The sequence below is a fragment of the Rhinatrema bivittatum genome, chromosome 7 (assembly GCF_901001135.1).
Source record: "Rhinatrema bivittatum chromosome 7, aRhiBiv1.1, whole genome shotgun sequence".
Taxonomy (NCBI): domain Eukaryota; kingdom Metazoa; phylum Chordata; class Amphibia; order Gymnophiona; family Rhinatrematidae; genus Rhinatrema; species Rhinatrema bivittatum.
The window spans coordinates 135,591,057-135,611,484 of record NC_042621.1 but is presented as its reverse complement, the minus strand read 5'-3'; the positions used below and the strand labels follow the sequence as shown (position 1 = coordinate 135,611,484).

General features: G+C 46.4%; 1 protein-coding gene across 1 annotated transcript in view; it reads left to right on the top strand.

Annotated features, from left to right (window-relative positions):
* Positions 1-20,428, top strand: part of KIF7 (kinesin family member 7) — a 170,744-nt gene that overhangs the window by 88,892 nt on the left and 61,424 nt on the right. Inside the window, exons 9-11 of the mRNA XM_029609223.1 lie at positions 109-276; positions 382-584; positions 12,444-12,641. Coding sequence (XP_029465083.1) covers positions 109-276; positions 382-584; positions 12,444-12,641 — 569 coding nt within the window. The remainder of the gene's footprint in view (positions 1-108; positions 277-381; positions 585-12,443; positions 12,642-20,428) is intronic.

Genomic DNA, 20,428 nt, shown 5'->3' with positions numbered 1-20,428 from the left:
TAAAAATGGTCTGTTGTAGAATTTTGAGCCATGGATTGGGTAAATGAGAAATGGGTCAGTCAATGGATAGCAGAATTAAAAAGTATTAATTACTCTACTTTCCTTTAGTCCTCCACACTAGGAAGAAACCAGCTATTCTTGACAGAAGTCATCCTTTTGGTGCTCATTCTGAGAAGAACTCAGAATGGAGGTTGCTGCAAGCCCAACAGAAGATTCGAGAATTGGCGATCAACATCCGTATGAAGGAAGAGCTTATCAAGGAGCTCATTAAAACAGGTGGGGAGTTGCTGCAGCCATGGATCAACTTTAGTAAACTGACTGGAAAATTGTGATATTGATTGAAGATATATAGCCTGTGTGTTCTTGATTGTGCCATTTCAGGGAAGGATGCCCAAGCAATGAACAAGCAGTACTGCCTGAAAATCTCAGAGCTGAAGAAAGAATCAGAGCAGGTGCATATGGAACTGAGTGAAAGTCAGAGACAGCTTCAGGAGCTGGAGGATGAGTTGCCTGGCAGCCTAGTAGAAAAGTCCAAAGTGCAGGAGTACCGCAAGAAAGTAGCGATGGCACAGAACAAAGTACAGGTCAGTGCAGTAGTAATTGCCATCTCTCATTGTTGAATGAAGAATTTGTGCATGAACTACCCTGCTCATACCTGCTCCTGTATGGACATGCCTTGCATGTCTCTTGCTCAGATGCTCCCTCTCTCCTGAGATACTTCACTGCATACCACCATCACACACACATACACCCCTCTGCTGGTGAAGTTTCGGCTCAAGCCCATGTGATTCAACGGAAGTGATGTCATCTATGTTCCTGTTCCCCACAGTAGATTTCTTGATAGTGCCCTTTGTTGCTTCAGGATTAGACTGGTGAGACCACAGAGATTTTCTTGAATTCGTCAAAAGGAATAAAATAGGGCTAGTCCCATGATCATTGGTGGTTCAGATTGCTATAGTAACTTGATTTTAGATATAATTGTAGGTTGTGAATAAGCTTCCTGTAGTCTGTGTCTGTGTACAGTTGTTATTTTTAATTTTTGAAGTTTTATCTTGCTTGTATGTTTTTATTGTTTATGTTGACATTATCAGCTTAGATTTTATTGTATAATGTGGGCTATAAGTATTTTAAATAAATAAATGACACAGGCCATAGTGCTGCAATGCAATAGGCTGGGTTCAAATAGCCTATGGGGGCTAGCAGGGCTTGAACGTGCCATAAAGATGGTATGCTCAGGTGGTAAGGGAGGCAGCTGCCATCTTACTACTCTGGTGGCACGAGAGTGGCTCTCAGGAGAGATTTCTTCAGCCCTCAGCAGGCAGATCATCTATGGAGGGCTTTAAAAATAAAGGCAAATTTGGGGGTGGGAAGTGATAAACACTGAAAGCCCAATTTTCAATAGACCCTGCATAAGCCACCAAATATGTGCGTAAGTGCCCCTGTGGAGATTTATGCTAGCATTTCATAAACTGTGTGGCAGGAGCTGCACGGATTATAAAATACCACATATTTCTACCCCAAAAGCTTATTTGTATGTTTCACTAAGTGCGTATATTTGAAATGCAGAAAAACACATACTTTTTCTTCCTGTTTTATAAAATTAAGCGGATGTATTTTGTGTGTGTGTGTGTAATAATTATAACGTGCGCATAATAATCCTCAGTTGTATGTGGAGGCATATATTTTATAAGGAATGCGCATGCTCCACTTCTGAAAATCCTTGCATGTGCTTGGAATCATCTGTTCACCCAGACCTTCCAACACTTCTCCCTGATCCCACAACCCCTTAAATCAGATTCCCACTCAAAAACTGTAGACAGAAGACAAGTTCAGTATCAGTTCCGTGACTTCTTTATCAGATGTAAAAGTGTATAGACAAGATGGGTAATGTATGTGCAAATACTGCATACAAGTTAGCAACTTGTGCATGTACTACTGAACCCCACCCTGGAATGCCTATAAACTGCCCACTTTTTCCCTGTAAACATTTACAAGCAACGCTGCAAGTATTTGCACACTTGCAATGTTTCCAAAATAGCATATACGTGTGTAGACGCTGCTTCCATTTGTGCATGCTGATTTTACGCATGGAAACCTTTTGAAAATGAACCTTAAATTAGTAATGCACATTAAGAAATTATTTTTTTTTAACTTAGTTCTATTGACTGCCATTCAAGCAAAACATTCTTCCTAATCTTCAGCTTTTCACAGGATAAGGGCACAGAAAATGATACAAATGCACATTTGAAGAGTATGAATTAGCTAACCAGCACTGTCAGAAATTAGCAACATAGTATAAGCATGTTTTATCTGCAAATCACTGTGAGGAGCCACCATTCTTACGTTATTAGTACGCCATTTAATTTAATAAGTTTTATTTCAATGTTTTTTTTAACTATGTCTAATTGTTTATTTTTACGATTTTTATCTTTCTTAACAGCTAATTTATTCTTTTACTCTATATAGTTTTTAGCTGTTACTATTTATGAATTGTATTGTATTTCTAATTTATTTATGCTTTGTAAACTGATGTGAAGGCCTGTCCGATGTGTCGGTATATAAAATTTAATAAACCATTAAACCATTAAACAAGATATATTGGGCACATGATAGTGTTGCAACCGTCGCTGCCCAATGGCTTCACTCCGCCTACCTTTCTCTCCTGGCACCTCCTCTTGCTGTGAATGGAAGTCTGGCCGCTGCGGCGTCTGTCTGCCGTCCTCTCCGGCGTCTCCGGACCGGATTGGGCGCTGCCTCCCGCCATGCTCCGTCTGAACCAAAGGGTGCGCACGCCTCGCAGCCCTCACTCTTATTTCCTACTTGGTACAACCTCAGGGGCTTCCCCCTGTGATGATGTCACGCTGCCTGGATATTTAAAGCCTACACTGTTTGCTAGCCTTTGAGTTAGCAAGGGGATTCCTTACGGATGGGATTCGCTCTCTGTACCCAGCTGCTCTGCCTTTCCAATATCCATTGGACTCTCTAACTCTAACGGGGTACCCGCTCCTCGGGGGCCTCACTTGCTTTTCAGGTCGCTATCAAGAAACCGGTACTCGCTCCTCGAGGGCCCATGTTCCCTGACTTGCTGCCTGCTCCAACCCTCACTTCTGCCTGGAGGAATTTGCTATCTTCAACACCAGTGAGTACTACCATCTTCACCTCAGAATTGTCCCTGGAACCAGGTACTCACTCCTCGAGGGCCTGCCTCCGTTCCAGCCCTCGTGCAATCTCCTACATGGAACCGCTGTGTGAGTACATTAACTCCAAGCCTCTCAGCTCTCAGGGATCAGGTACTCGCTCCTCGAGGGCCTGCTCTCCCTATCCTGGGGTTCTCCATACCGGGGCTTGTGCATATTCCATTGTACTCATTATTCTCAGTTCTTTCCACTACAGCACTGTTACCGGAGGTGTCGCTGTTCCAGCGCCTGAGGGATACTAGCCCAGCCGGGCTACTTCTGCAGCACACTACTGCCACATCTAGTGGCTTCACCACCTTGTCTAAAAAGATCAAATCTCTGTGTTTGTGTGTCCTGAGCTAGCCTGACCTGTGGCCCCTCACGGGACCTTCCCCCCATGGGCGTGGTCAGCTGCCACAGTGTCCAAGGGTCCACCCAAACCTCACTAGTTATAAAAGATAGTTCACAAAGAGTAGAGTGGAGTGGAGGAGTAGCTTAGTAGTTTCAGCAGCAGGCTACGAATCGGAGAAACCAGGGTTCCAATCCCACTGCTGCTCCATTTGACCTTAGGCAAGTCACCCTCCATCGCCTCAGGTACAAATTTAGGACTTGAGGTATTAAACTGTGATGTTTTTTGCAAGAGGGTACCCATTATTGTGAGGGGGGTGTTGCCATGATAGTGGGCCCCTCCCCCAAAAAAACATTGCAGCTGAATGACACATTATTTTGTCTTGCAGCAAAGACAAAAATACCAATACTTCCTGTATATAAGATTCTCACAGGACAAGCAGGATGGTTGTCCTCACAAATGGGTGACATCGAGGATGGAGCCCACCACGGAAAACTTCTGTCAAAGTTTAAACAGAACTTTGACTGGCCCCTACTGGGCATGCCCAGCAAGGCACTGACCCTGCAGCCAGCAGGGGTCTCCCTTCAGTCTTCTTTTTTCCGCGCAGCAGTTGCCACGCGGTGAAAGGAGCTCTCTTACCACGTTCCTGACAGGAATTCGGTTTTTTTCTATCCGAAGAAAATTTGCCCCTCAGGGGTCTCCCTTCGACAAATTTTTGTCACTTTCGCGGAAACCGGTAAGTTTTTTCCCTTTTTTAATCGGCGGCCGTCGATTTTGGCCCTTGAGGCCTGTGGGAACTTACTGAGCCCGCGCCTAAATTTGGCCTTAAGCCATGGCGACGGGGTTCCGTCGATGTCCGGATTGTACCCGGACTATGTCCATCACTGACCCCCATAGGGTTTGTGTTTTATGTTTGGGTAGTGAGCATGATGTCCTGACTTGCACCAAATGTGCCTTAATGACACCTAAGGGTCGCAAGGCCAGGATGGAGAAGATGGGGCTCCTCTTCCATGCACCCACCCCAACGCCATCGATAGCATCGACGTCATCGGAACCGGCACCGTCGAAGTTGCACCACCATCGCCAACCCGCCGGTGACCGTCCACCATCGATGACTTCTCGGCCGTCGACTCCTGTCCCCTCCCCGGATGACCGAGGAGATCGGAAGGATAAGCATCGCCATCGACGGCACAAGTCTCGGCCCGTCGAGGATCCGCAACCATCGACCTCTGAACAGGCCGAGCCACCGAAGAAAAAGCCTCGGTCGGACCTGGCACCGTCCACGTCTCGTTCGCAGGCACCGAGGAAACCCTCACCCTCCCGGGGTGCGGGGGCCGTGATCCCACCGGTTACGGTGGTCCCTCCGGCCCTGCCTCAGCCTCCCTCTCCCGTCGAGCCGGGTATGCTTACCCCTGGTCTCCGGGCAGAACTGGACCGGCTGGTCCAGGAGGCCATCGAGAATGCGATGCGAAGATTCCAGCCTCCACCGGCACCGCCTCCGGCACCGATTCCGGCACCGCCTCAGGCACCGACCTCAGCACCGACTCTGCCACCGAGGATGGAACCGACCACCGAGCCTATAGTGGAAGCGTTGGCACCGATACTAAATCGTATGGAGGCACTTATGCGCGCCCTTCCATCGGTGATTTCATTAGCACCGACTACACCATCATCTCCGGAAGGACATTCATCGACAGGAGAAAACACCGTTCCGGATTCCTCCGTCCGGTGTCGTTCCATCGGTGCCTTCACATACCTTTCCACCGATTTATCCTTCGGCTCCATCGATTCCAAGATCGGCACCGATTCCATCGGTGGCCCCGAAGCCCTCGATGCCGTTCACTGTTCCGCTTGCAGCACCGGTTCCATCGATGCCTTTGGATCCTCTACCAGGTCCTTCAGGACAGCAAACCTTACATGATCCTTATGATACCTGGGGTGATGATTCATCTTCAGATACAGATTTACCATCCCCACCATCTCCTACAGAGAGTAGAAAACGATCTCCTCCTGAAGATCTCTCCTTTATAAATTTTGTAAAGGAGATGTCAGAAGTTGTGCCTTTTCAGCTGCAATCTGAGACCGATGACAGGCACCAAATGATGGAGCTGCTCCAATTTCTGGATGCCCCCAAGATCATCGCTTCCATCCCCATTCACCAAGTATTTCTGGATCTTTTAAAGAAAAACTGGGAATCACCTTCATCTGTGTCACCAGTCAATAAAAAAGCTGACTCAACCTACCTCGTTCAGTCAGCACCAGGATTTCAGAAGTCTCAACTGGATCATCGCTCTGTTGTAGTTGAGTCTGCGCAAAAGAAAGCCAAGCGTTTAAAGCCACACTCTTCCACTCCCCCTATCAAGGACAACCAATTTCTTGATAGTGTGGGAAGGAAAGTGTATCATGGGGCTATGTTGATATCTCGTATAGCTTCATACCAACTTTATATGACTCAGTACAACAGAGCTATCCTTAAACAAATGCAGGACTACGCTGACACCTTACCGGACCAATACCAGCCACAGCTTCAAGCCCTCCTTCACAAAGGATTTGAAGCTGGGAAGCACGAGATCCGAACGGCCTACGATATCTTCGATGCTTCCACGAAAGTCTCAGCTACTGCCATCTCAGCCAGACGTTGGGCTTGGTTAAAATCATCCAACCTTCGCCCAGAGGTTCAGGATCGTCTAGCCGATTTACCCTGCTTAGGGGATAATCTGTTCGGAGAACAGATTCAACAAATTGTGGCGGAATTGAAGGATCACCACGAGACGTTGAAACAACTTTCGTCTGTTCCATCTGAGGTATCCTCCAAACCACCACCTAAGAAGGACTCCAAAAAGTCATTCTTTCGGCCACGTCGTTATTACCCTCCGTCGACTAGGCCTCGTCCGGCTCGATCCTCCACCAGACCTCAGCCACGCCAACCTCGGAAACAAAGACCTGCTGTAGCCCCACCCCCCGGGCCTGCGGCAGGCCTTTGACTTCCCGACTCGGAGCACATGCCATATCCCACTCCCCCACATCCCTGTAGGGGGTCGTCTGTGCCACTTTCTACAGCATTGGATACGGATTACCTCAGACCAGTGGGTGCTGGCGATTATCGCACAGGGTTACCACCTCAATTTCATAACTCTTCCGGCAGACTCCCCGCCGCTTCAAGCGTGGAGTCTATCCAGCCATTTGGCTCAATTACAACAGGAAGTATCTCTTCTTCTGCAATCAAATGCTATAGAACTCGTTCCTCCCTCTCAACGAGGCAAGGGATTCTATTCCAGATACTTCCTAATTCCAAAGAAATCAGGAGGGCTACGTCCAATTTTAGACCTTCGAGCCCTCAACAAGTATCTGCAAAAAGAAAAGTTCAAGATGGTAACCCTGGGCACGTTACTCCCTCTGCTGCAGAAAGGGGATTGGCTGTGCTCCCTCGACCTCAAGGAAGCTTATACCCATATTGCGATAACACAATCCCATCGCAAATATCTGCGGTTTCTCGTAGGCCGCGACCATTATCAATACCGAGTACTGCCTTTCGGTCTGGCATCTGCTCCACGGGTCTTCACCAAATGCCTCGTAGTTGTAGCAGCATTCCTCAGGAAGGAAGGTGTCCACGTATACCCCTATCTGGACGACTGGCTGATCAGGGCCTCCACCCCTCAGATTGCCCGGTCCTCCCTACAATTGACAATCAACACACTCCTTTCCTTAGGGTTTCTTGTCAATTACGAGAAATCTTGCTTCGTCCCATCTCAAACCTTATCTTTCATTGGGGCAGACTTGGACACCTTACAGGCAAAGGCCTACCTTCCGCTACAACGGGTCCAAACTCTCATGTCCCTAGCTCACCAGCTCCAGTCTCAAGACACTGCCACAGCTCGCCAATTCCTAGTTCTCCTAGGACACATGGCATCCTCTGTTCAAGTCACTCCCATGACCAGACTAGCCATGAGGGTAACACAATGGACTCTACGACAACAATGGATTCAAGCTTTTCAGCCTCTGTCCTCCATAATCACAGTCACACAAGCGCTGCGCCTATCCTTAACTTGGTGGACGACTCAGGTCAACCTCCTTCAGGGCTTACCCTTTCTTCCACCGGATCCGCAAGTTATCCTAACCACCGACGCTTCCCACATCGGTTGGGGGGCCCATGTGGACAATTTTCAAACCCAAGGGTTATGGTCCAACGAGGAAGCCGAACACCAGATCAATTTCCTGGAACTTCGAGCAATCCGCTATGCGCTCCGCACTTTCAAAGATCATCTCTTTCATCAGATAATCTTAATCCAGACGGACAACCAAGTGGCCATGTGGTACATAAACAAGCAGGGAGGCACAGGCTCCTTCCTTCTGTGTCAGGAAGCTGCGCAGATCTGGGCGGAAGCCCTCTCCCACTCTATGTACCTCAGGGCCACTTACCTGCCGGGAGTAGACAATGTATTGGCAGACCGGCTGAGCCGTGTCTTCCGACCGCACGAGTGGTCACTCGATCCTCTGGTAGCGACCTCTCTGTTTCACAAGTGGGGTTCTCCCCGCATAGACCTCTTTGCGTCCCCTCAGAACCACAAAGTGGACGATTACTGCTCTCTCATTCGGAGCCAGAACTCTCGGCCGAGGGATGCATTCTCCCTCAAGTGGACAACCGGTCTGCTCTACGCATTCCCCCCACTTCCTCTTGTGTCAAAGACTCTCGTGAAGCTACGCCAGGACGGAGGAACCATGATCCTGATAGCACCTTACTGGCCACGCCAAGTATGGTTTCCAATACTCCAGGATCTCTCCATCCGCAGGCACATTCCTCTGGGAAAGGACCCGCATCTGCTCACTCAAAACGACGGATGCCTCCTCCATCCCAACCTCCAAGCCTTGTCCCTGACGGCATGGATGTTGAAAGGTTAGTCCTTCAGCCTTTCAACCTTTCAGATTCCGTTTCTCGAGTCCTGATAGCTTCACGAAAGCCTTCCACAAGAAAGTCTTACTCATACAAATGGAAAAGGTACACATCATGGTGCACTTCTCAGTCCCTTGATCCCCTTTCCTGTCCAATTTCCAAATTCTTGGACTATTTATGGCATCTCTCTGAATCAGGTCTTAAAACCTCTTCCATTAGGATGCATGTCAGTGCGGTAGCCGCCTTCCATAAAGGTGTACAGGGTGTCCCTATTTCAGTACAACCCCTAGTAACACGTTTTCTTAAAGGCTTGCTCCATCTGAAGCCACCCTTACGGCCTCCGGCCCCATCCTGGGACCTTAATCTGGTTCTTGGTCGTCTAATGAAACCTCCTTTCGAACCTCTGCACTCCTGTGAGTTAAAGTATCTCACATGGAAAGTGTTATTCCTTTTGGCTATCACTTCAGCTCGCAGGGTTAGTGAATTACAGGCCCTAGTTACCTATCCGCCTTACACTAAACTCCTGCAGGACCGGGCGGTACTCCGCACTCACCCTAAATTTTTACCTAAGGTAGTTTCTGAGTTTCATATCAATCAATCCATTATACTACCTATCTTTTTTCCCAGGCCCCACTCCAACTCTGGAGAACAGACCCTGCATACCCTAGACTGTAAACGAGCTCTAGCCTTTTACCTAGACCGTACAGTTTCTCACAGGAAGAGCACTCAATTATTCGTCTCTTTCCATCCTAACAAGTTAGGACAACCTGTGGGTAAGCAGGCTCTTTCCTCCTGGTTGGCGGACTGCATTTCTTTCTGCTATGAGCAGGCTGGCATTCCTTTCCAAGACCGTGTCAAAGCACACTCTGTGAGGGCCATGGCGACGTCAGTGGCACACCTTCGATCGGTGCCGCTTCCTGACATCTGCAGGGCTGCAACCTGGAGTTCTCTCCATACCTTTGCAGCCCACTATTGTTTGGACAAAGCTGGAAGACAGGACTCCATCTTCGGCCAATCTGTCTTGCGTAACCTTTTTCCAACCTGATGTACCAACACCCTTCCACCTTCCCGGTAGGGTGCGGATGCCCTTTCCCAAATTCCACCCCACTTGTACTGCCTGTTGCACGTCGTTGGGTGCATTTGGTGCAAGTCAGGACATCCTCAGCTCGGTACTCACCCATTTGTGAGGACAACCATCCTGCTTGTCCTGTGAGAAAGCAAATGTTGCTTACCTGATGTAACAGGTGTTCTCACAGGACAGCAGGATGTTAGTCCTCACGAAACCCGCCCGCCACCCCGCGGTGTTGGGTTCGTTTTGTTTTTACTTTCTAGGCACTGCCTGTAGCTTTGAAAATCAGACTGAAGGGAGACCCCTGCTGGCTGCAGGGTCAGTGCCTTGCTGGGCATGCCCAGTAGGGGCCAGTCAAAGTTCTGTTTAAACTTTGACAGAAGTTTTCCGTGGTGGGCTCCATCCTCGATGTCACCCATTTGTGAGGACTAACATCCTGCTGTCCTGTGAGAACACCTGTTACATCAGGTAAGCAACATTTGCTATATCCAGATCCACCAAAAGACCAGGAGCCAAAACACTATGTCAAAAAAGCACGCACGTATTATTTAGTAACAAAGATAATTTCAATGTGAATAAGGGTGTCAGCAAGCAGGGAAACGAGTGAAAGACCACCTCAAAGGTGGTTGCCCAGACCTCTTGATCATCCACCCAAAGAAGTTTAAGGATAGTCAGAGTAGTGTTCAGAAATCAAGTAATGTTTTATATATATATATTTTTAGTATGCATCAAAAAACAACACAACGTTCAGAAAAATCAGCATGAAAGCAGAAAAAACAAAACCCCGATGTCAGCTGGCGTTTCGGTTTCCCTGCATCAGGGGGACTTATCTGACAGTGGGGAGTTTTCTTGTAGAATGGCACGCTTCAGTTGGATCACCCGATCTCCATCACCATTAAAGAAAGTGGCAGAAAACCGATCCGATTCTATTGCAGTATTTAAAAGATGGCGGTGCTTCTAAAAACGCGTCGTACGTCTGACATCACAGCCTTCAACAGAATGAACTTTGTTAACATGAACAGCAATTCAAATGAGATGGTATATAGTGTACCATTATAACTATACTAGAATAGCATCTTTGGATGCTAAAGTTTCAATCGGTAAACCCATTTCTGTTCTAGTTGTAGAAAATGGAAGGAGAAATCTCCACCTTGCCTGTGCTGAGTCAATTGGGCTATCAAACAGAAATGGAAGTCCTCAAATGTATGTTCCAATGCTAAAGTGTTCAACCATGGGTGCAGACAACCGATTATGTGCACGGAGCAGGAGAGAGACCTTGGGGTGATAGTGTCTAACGATCTGAAGTTGGCAAAACAATGTGACAAGGCGATAGCTAAAGCCAGAAGAATACTGAGCTGCATAGAGAGAGGAATATCGAGTAAGAAAAGGGAAGTGATTATCCCCTTGTACAGGTCCTTGGTGAGGCCTCACCTGGAGTACTGTGCTCGGTTCTCGCCGGTCCAAAGCCGGTCTCGAACCTCGGACCGGCTTTGGACTCTTCTACGACTCCGTCCTTAGACTGCTACGACCTGCTGGAGGCAACAGCCGTCTGGAACCCACGACCTGCAGGAGGTGCCTGCATCCAGACCTTTTTTCAGTCTTCAGAGGAGTAGCCTAAGACCCAGCGGTCGGACCTCTACAGGCTCCTCCTGGGGGGGTTGCGTGCTTCCAGGGTGAAGTCTTCTATCAAGCCTCTCCAGTCCGAGCGGCCTCGCCCTTCGACGGTAGCTATCTACCTCGAAACAGGGGTCCACTTTCATAACAGGGGTTACATTAGTCACCTTCCAGTCTTCAGGTACAATGGATGATTTTAATGATAGGTTACAAATTTTTACTAATAGGTCTGAAATTTAATTTTTGAGTTCCTTCAGAACCCTGGGGTGTATACCATCCAGTCCAGGTGATTTACTACTCCTCAGTTTGTCAATCAGGCCTACCACATCTTCTTGATTTGGTTCAGTCCATCTGAATCATTACCCATGAAAACTGATACGGGTATCTCCCCAACATCCTCTTCAGTAAACACCGAAGCAAAAAAATCATTTAATCTTTCCACGATGGCCTTATCTTCTCTAATTGCCTCTTTAACCCCTCGATTATCTAACGGTCCAACTGACTCCCTTACAGGCTTTCTGCTTCGGATAGATTTTAAAAGGTTTTTACTGTGAGTTTTTGCCTCTATGGCCAACTTCTTTTCAAATTCTCTCTTAGCCTGTCTTATCAATGTCTTACATTTAACTTGCCAATGCTTATGCATTATCCTATTTTCTTCTGTTGGATCCTTCTTCCAATTTTTGAATGAAGATCTTTTGGCTAAAATAGCTTCTTTCACCTCCCCTTTTAACCATGCCAGTGATCGTTTTGCCTTCTTTCCACCTTTCTTAATGTGTGGAATACATCTGGACTGTGCATCATCAATCAATTCTGAGCTCTTTGTTGAAACTGTATACTGGTCCACTGATCAGTATTAGTTGTGATGGTGGTTCTTGGTGATATACTTGTCCATCAGTTCTTGGTGTTACTTGTCCACAGCCTTCTTGCATATGGACTTTCCATTGTTTTGAGGATGTTTTGTTTGGTTTTATAATAATATTGTAATTTTGTTTTATCTTTATTAAAGTTTATGAATCGTTTAACATGAATCTAAGTGATGTACAAAAAAATAATAATAAAAATTCAAACCGCACAAAATAAAAATATACAATACACAAATCTCTGCATCAAAACTTACATGCTGCTCTGGTCTTAATCATCTGACTTTGTGACAAAATTTATTTCTTTTGTACATCGCTTTGGAAGCTTTTATTGCAAAAACTGGAAAGCAATTTATAAATAAATAAATAAAATGCTAGCAGTTTGCAGATGGTAATGACTTGTGGTTACTACTGACCTGACCTGTTGATGCAAGGTTCTGTATTCCTTTGCCATACTGTTTCTGATATTTCCTACCTTTGGCAGGTCCTGAAGAAGAAGAAACAGGCCACAGAAAAGCTGGTGTCACTGTCTTCTCAGAGCCAGACACGAATTCTGGAACTGGAAAGGAACGTGCAGCTGATGAAGCAGCAGCAAGGGCAGCTTCAGAAGAAACTGAAGGAGGAGGTGGAACAGAAGCATCGCCTGCAAATGGAAATGCAGAAGAGAAGGCATAGAGTCAAGGTGCGATATCTAGGAACTGCAGTGCGATTGTCATTTCTAGCGCTATATGATTAGAACCGATAAAACATGCTTCTAAGCACTTTTCCCTCTAAGCTATGTGTGCACACATAGGTTGTGAATCCTGTGAGCATGGCAAAACATAGTCGGGTAAATTTTAAAAGGCACAAGGCCATAAAAGTATGTTATGCAGCACGAACAAAAATATACCTAATTTTAGCAAGTATGCACATGGCATTTAAAGTACTGTTGCCACACATACTTCTACAGTGTTTACATGAGAGAGAGAGAGAGAGCACCTTTGTATAGATTCAGTCTGACACACTTTACATATGTACCACTGTAGTGGGGCACTTTGAATCAGGTGGCTTGGGGTTAGGGGGGAGTGCTGTCACAAACACATTCAGCGGTATTCATAGGTAAATTGACATCAGTAAAGAATCATAGTCCTTATAAGTGATGAAATCTACCTCAGTGCGCATAAGAAAGCCTGATATTTGCATCATATTGGCTCATAGTGCAGATTTGAACTCAGCTTATATAAAGTTGAACAAAAGAAAATCTTTGCACATCTAGCCTTTCTAAAATTAGAGGGAACATTGGTTCTAAGCCATTCCTGAGCTTATGAGTAGGGGCTGCAAGTAACTCCAAGTTGTCAGATTTAGATGCACATTGCTAAATATTTTGAGGCCAATATTTAAAAACAAAACAAAACTGAGCTCTTAAATTTAGGGACCTAAATTTTCAGCTGAAAATTCACCTAAATATATGTCCCTAAAAATTAGACCCCTAAATTTAGGGCTGCTATTCATTTGCCTACAATTAGAATCCTAGGTTGCATACCTAATTATTCCCCTAACTTACGATAACTCCATCCCCACTTTTTTAGGGTCCTAAATTTAGGCATCTAGTGAAACTGGGAGCCTATGTTTGCAATTCAGCCATTGTGAATTTTCAAAAGGGCCAATTTAGGGACTTAACTGTAAAAGTTAGGAGCCTAAACCCTTTGAAAATTGGCCTCTTCATTTCTATTTAAAACCCAATGTGAGCTATAGAGACTAATGGTAAAAGCCTAGCACACCTTATTGTAGCAACGCAGGGAAAGAAGAGGCACGTCAGACAGGATTCTTAGGGAGCCATCATCCTCTGATCCCAGTCTGAGGATGTTGTTTTTATTATATCGAGTTACAGAATTCCACAGCATCTACTATACAATATATGATTGGTTAATACGTCCTACGAGCTGATACATGTTGCCTGCGTGCATGCCTACGTTGCTATGGCTACAATCTCTCATGCTGTGCCGGGTTCTATGTCAAACGATCATACTGTATCTAGGGCAGAAGCTAAGAGTAAGTCTGTAAAAACAACAGCTTAAGAAATGCAGACTCTGTGTCTGTTCAGAACGAGATAGGCAAAAATGCTGAGAATGTTTATGCAAACTCAGCATGAAGTGTTAATGTAGGCCTTTCAGTGAGGAGTGCTGATGCAGGCCCTTCAGCCTCTGTGGTTTGCCAACATAAGAGAAAAAGTTTGCATATCAACACCTTATAGTATCCTTTGTATGGTATTTTTCCATGGGTTGTAAAGAAGAACAGTGGAATCCATTGTAAGGGAAAATGATGGTAGGGTGTTCATTCCTCTAAACTAATACTTCCTGTCTAAGCCAATCAATATGTAGGACAACCAGACTAAGCCTCATTTATGAAGCATTTTTCCCATAGACAGAGAATGGGGGAAAAACCAAAAGCCCAAATTTTCAAAGCCATGTGCGTGTGCCACGCACATTTTAGAATGGGCCCGGCCACGCGTGTAACCCCCAATAAGCGCAGAAGTGCCGGGCCTGCTAAAAGGGGCGGACTGGGGGTATGGTCTCCCCAGCCGGCGTGGGGAGTTTAGTTCTGCTCTGGAGGAGCAGTAAACACAACACCAGGGATATATTTTCACTCGTTCTCTCGAGTTACAGCACAATATACACAATGAGAGAATCTACTATACACTATAATCATATCATGCAAAACATATTTTTTATTATTAATATAAAAACATGATTCTCACTAGACAGAGTTAAAACTAACTAATCACATTCACTCACTCCATACACACCATTAAAAGGTAAACATCAAGCAACAATGTGACACACTAGATATTACAATGTATCATAGTATGTTGTTCTCACCCGACTTTTCTCTAATACACATTGGAGTATCCCCACAGTGCACCAGCGATTTTTTCACAGTACACCATCAATTTCTATATAAATTTTCAAAAAATGTAACTTTATACATCCTTCTCTACTTATTTTGTTCTGTGTGGGGATACGTCAGTCCTATTGCTTCACAAAGAGTTGTATACATTTTTCATTCAACATCACACTATGTACTGGATCCGTCCCGTTTCTTCACAGGGACTAAATAACCTTCATTCTTCAACAGACACTGTATCCTGAATCCGTCCCGTTTCTCCACAGGGACTAGATTCGCCTTCACTCTTCAACATGCGCTATGTCCAACAAAGACACCTTGTTTCACCCCCACCGGGGCTTCATCAGGGACTCATCAAAACACCAAATGTCATAATTTTCTATGTCTGTCAAAAAAACATAATATGCTTAATGTTCTCTCACCACCTATAACTAACTCCAATCATTAAATCATAGAAAGCTTTAAACAACCTACTAACCTTCACAAGACTCACTCCCACGCAGAGTTATCAAAACTCAATCTAATGTAGAATCAACAAACAATTTAAACACGACTCACATCCTTCAATTTACTGTTCCAATCTCTGAAATTCAAAGGACAAAATCTCAAAATTTTGTCCTTTGCTGCTGGAGGAGCAGTAAGCATTAAAAAAAAAAAAGTTGGGGATAAATAAGTTTAGTTTAGGGGTTGGGGAGGAGAGGGAAAGAAGGAGGAAAGATATAGGGTTAGTGTTAGGGAAGTTCCTTCCCAGTCTACTCCTTAATTGGAGCGGACAGGGAGGGAACTGGGAAAAATGCTGATTACATCTCTGCACATAATTAAAAAATTCCCCCCCTCCACATGTGCGAATGGGGCACCTGCCTGCACATGCGCATGCCACTTATAAAATTGGGCACGCATGTGCTGATTGCATGGTATTAGAAATTTTTCTTTGTTTTTTGACATAGACTTTAGCGGAGGCATACAATGCCAATTTAGTGGCATCCGGGAAATCCCCTGAGGGTCTTTCCCTTGAGATTTTCCCACAGTGGTGACAACAAGGGATTTGGTACCATAGCGGGGGGTAGTGAAGGCTATGGCATCAGCCATGCTATGCTTCGGGACAGTGTTGACCTGTTGCTACCCATCACCCATTGCATTAGCAATACTAGGCAATAAGAGCAGGTGTTAGAGTAGGTGAAAGGGGAAGCAGCTATGGTTGAGGGAGTGTAAGAGAGGGAATTAACTAGTTGCAGGGGCAGTTCTGTAATGAAACAGGTTGAGGCAGCTGCTTCAGGTGGCAAAATTTTGGAAGCAGCAGCAAGCATCCCGCAAAATACCCCTGCGGTGCCCACCTCATTTTATATTTTGAATGCCAATGGCAGTGGAGTTCCCACACCCCACTGGCAGGAAGACTGCGGCATCCCAGGATGGGGTGCTGATGAGATTCCCACTCCCTGCTAGTAATGAAAAGACCTTGTGTCTGCAGGCGCTGCTGGCGGGGTTCCCACTCTGCCAGCAATAAAAAGATCCTTTGGGCACTGCTGGAGGATGTGCCAGCATGGTTCCCATTCCCTGCCAGCAATGGAAAGATCCCCCATGGAGCTGATAATGAGCTGGTGGGCGTTCCGCTCCCTTCCAACAAGAAGAAGACCCTATGGTGGACCTCATACCAGCGTGGCAGTGACCAAAGAAGAGAGGGTGAGGCCTTGTGTATGTGTGTGAGAGTGAGCTTGCTTGTGTGTGAGAAAGAGGCAGCTTGTGTGTGTGTATAAAAGAGAGAAAGCATGTGTGTGTTGTGTGTGTGTTTTGTGTGTGTGTGTGAGACATTTGTGTGTGTTTTGTGTGTGTGTGTGAGAGAACATTTGTGTGTGTTTTGTGTGTGTGTTTGAGAGAGACAACATTTGTGTGTGTGTGTGTGTGCGTGTGAGAGAGAGACAACATTTGTGTGTGTGAGAGGCAGCTTGTGTGTATGTGTGTGTGAAAGAGAGAGCGAACCTGTGTGTATTATAGAGAGAGGTTCCCTGTACATACCCGGATCAGTCCAGACAGTGTGTTGAGCCTACTTTCCAGCAGATGGAGACAGAGAAAAACTCAAAAGGTATCCTATATCAGGACAGTGCTCCCCCTGTGTCCCATCAGTATTTCTCTGTCTCCAGCAGATGCAGATAGCAGAACCTGTGGTTCTATTTCTTTGTAGCAGTTTTTAGTTTGCGGAAGTTCTTCTTCCTCCTTCTCTAGTTATAAAGGATCAAGCAAGTATTGGTTTAATTCCCAGGTTTTAAAAAGTAAAAAAAAAAAAAAAGTTTAGTCATCAGGAGCAGTTTTGTTCTGACTCCTCACTCTTGCTTAGGCCTAGAGGGGTCCTGTCCCCTTGATTTATTCAGCCTAGGACCCTTTTCCCGGTGGCTTCTTGCCTGGCTCTGGGGTGATACTGGTGGTCCAGTCCCTCCCCCATTGAGACCCCTGAGATGTTTCATGCCTTGGGTCTCTTGTTGTCAGAGAAATAAAATTCCTCTGTCACTTTAAGCTGTCTGGAAAAAAATAAAAAAAAAAGAGGAAAGGTTTTTACTTTTTATTAATCAGTACCCTGGACAAGGACCAGCAGCTTACGGGGAAAGGAGCGGAGAGCAGTTTTCTCTCTCTCCGGCTCACAGCGGCTAGGCACAGAAGGACTTTCCCGTTCCTGCGGCAACTCCTCCCCCTCCCCCCTCCCGATGCCTCGATCGCCATTTTGTATCGACATGTGGAGAGCCAGCCTGCGGCACATATCGAGCCTGTTTCTTTGCCGGATGGGGGAAGGGATTCTGTAGTTCATCAATCACCTCTGGATTTAAGCCCCGTGGACTCTCCGGATTTGATCCTGGACCATCAGGACGATATCCCACCCCCCCCCTCCAATTCCAGGGAAAGCCCCTTCTCATTTTACTACTGATTTTGTACTTTTGTTACACAGAGCTTATGTCACTAGCTTGCTGCAGCAGGAGGATCCCCCCCAAAGACCCCCCCACCTGTGACAGTTCCTATAGGCCCTCCACCTGCAAAGGTGCCTAGGGTATCTACAGACCAGGGACCCAAGTTCCCAGACGCCCAGGGGACTAATCAGGTTCGTTCCATACCAGGGGCGCAAAACCTGCTGGATCCTCCTACCCCACCTCTTCAGCTCCCGGAGCCTGATCTGGATGCAGATCCTTTAACTCAGCATCCACCGGTCTAAGGGGACAACCCGCGCATCTTACGCTTGTTCCAACGGGAGGAGCTGGATCCGCTCATCCCTTTTTGTTCTAGCCGAGTTGGGCTTAGATGCCCCTCCGGCAGAAGCCGCTAGTACCCCGGTTTCCAGTAACGTGGACCCTGTCCTGGCAGGACTGAGAGCCCCTCCACTTACCTTCCCTTTTCATCCTATGCTAATGCAGTTACTTCTCCGGGAACGGGAAGCTCCGGAATCCGGCTTATGAGTGGGCAGAGCACTGCCTAGAGATGCTCAAGGTCCCTAAGGTGGATGCTTCAGTTTCCGCTGTCACAAAGAGAACCACCATCCCAGTGGTTGGAGCGATGGCTTTGAAGGACCTTCAGGATTGGAAGTTGGAGGTACATCTAGGCATCATAGTGGATAATACATTGAAATCGTCGGCTCAGTGTGCTGTGGCACTCAACAAAGCAAACAAAACTAGGAATTATTAGGAAGGGAATGGTGAATAAAACTGTGGATGTCATAATGCCTCCATATCACTCCATGGTGAAGACCGCACCTGGAATATTGTGTGGAATTCTGGTTGCTGCATCTCAAAAAAGATATAGTTGCACTGGAGAAAGTACAGAGAAGGGCGACCACAATGATAAAGGGGATGGAACAGCTCCCCTATGAGGAAAGGCTAAAGAGGTTAGGGCTGTTCAGCTTGGAGAACTGTTAAAGTGGGATATGATAGCGGTCTACAAAATCATAAAAGGACTTGAACAGGTAAATATAAATCATTTATTTACTCTCTCACACAATAGGACTAGGGGGTACTCCATGAAGTTAGCAAGTAGCTCATTCAAAACAAATTGGAGAAATTTATTTTTCACTCAATGCATAATTAAGCTCTAGAATTCATTGCCAGAGGATGTGGTTAGTGAAGTTAGTGTCGCTGAGTTTAAAAATAAGTTTGGATAAGTTCCTAAAGAAGTCCAAAAACTACTATTAATCAATAAGGAATAGTAGTTTGGGATCTTTTAAATGTTTGGGTACTTGTGACTTGGAATTGGCCACTGTTGGACACAGGATGCTGGACTTGATGGACCTTTGGTCTGATCCAGTATGGCAATTTCTTATGTTCTTCTTATCTCAAAAGGATCTTTGAAGTTCTAGCAGTTGGTGTTCGGGCGACAGTCTGTAGCAGTCTCATGCAGCGGGCAAGTCTCAGGTGGGTTCAACAACTACTCAGCACCCAGGACCACCCGTCTGCAGAGGCAGAACAGGCAGAGTGGCTGGAGGCTGTGGTTGCGTATGGGGCTGATGCCCTCTATGATCTCTTCAGGGTGCAGGCCAGAGCCATGGTTTCAGCGGTGTCGGCCAGATGCCCTCTCTGGCTGTGAAATTGGGCGGCAGACTCCTCTTCTAAATCTCAGTTGGGCACTCTCCCATTCAAGGGTAAGTTGCTTTTTGGGGAGGACCTGGAACAGCTTACCAAATCTTTAGGCAACAACAAGATTCATAAGCTGCCTGAGGACCACCCTAAACAGTCCAAGTCCTTTTTTTCCTTTGTGCTCTCATTTCAGGGGGCAGCGCAGGTACAGCAAGCCGCGGGCGGCTTCTCAAAGAAGTCCCTCCACTAGATCTCAATCATGGTCTCATTCCTTTTGTGGACGACGGCCATTCTGGGAAGGTAACCCTCAAGGATCCGTCCCAAAGTCCTCGCAATGAGATGCAGCCGACCCATTCCTCCGTTCCCAATTTAGGTGGTCGTCTGTCCCTATTTTACGAGGAATGGGTCAAAATTACTTTGGATCGGTGGGTCCTCGAAGTAATCGAACGAGGCTATGCTTTAGGATTTGCTTGGGATCTTCCAGACCACTAATTAATTTCTCCCTGCAGACTTCGGAAGCGTCCGGCTGGGCGCCAGACTCTCGACAGGCTTCAACAGCTCGGAGCCATATTCCCTGTCCCCCCTGGAGGAAAAGGGGGCAGGCCAGTATTCTATCTACTTCATGGTTCCCAAAAATGACGGGTTTTTTTCAACCAATCCTGGACCTCAAGAGAGTCAACAAGGCGCTCAAGGTCTCCCATTTTCAGATGGAGACCCTGAGGGTGGTCATCGCGGCTGTTCGCACAGGCGAATTCCTGCTTCACTCGATTTAACGGAGGCCTACCTTCATATCCCAATCTGCCAGGAACATCAGAAGTATCTCCGTTTCAACATCCTGGGACGGCATTATCAGTTTCGAGCGCTCCTGTTCGGTTTTGCCACCGCTCCACTCACTTTTACCAAGGTCATGGTGGTAGTGGCGGCCTTCCTCTGACAAGAGGGTATACTGGTCCATCCTTACCTGGATGACTGGCTCATTTTGGCAAAATCGGAGAAACTCTGCGCGATTACAGTCAACAGAGTCTTTTGTTTCTTACTT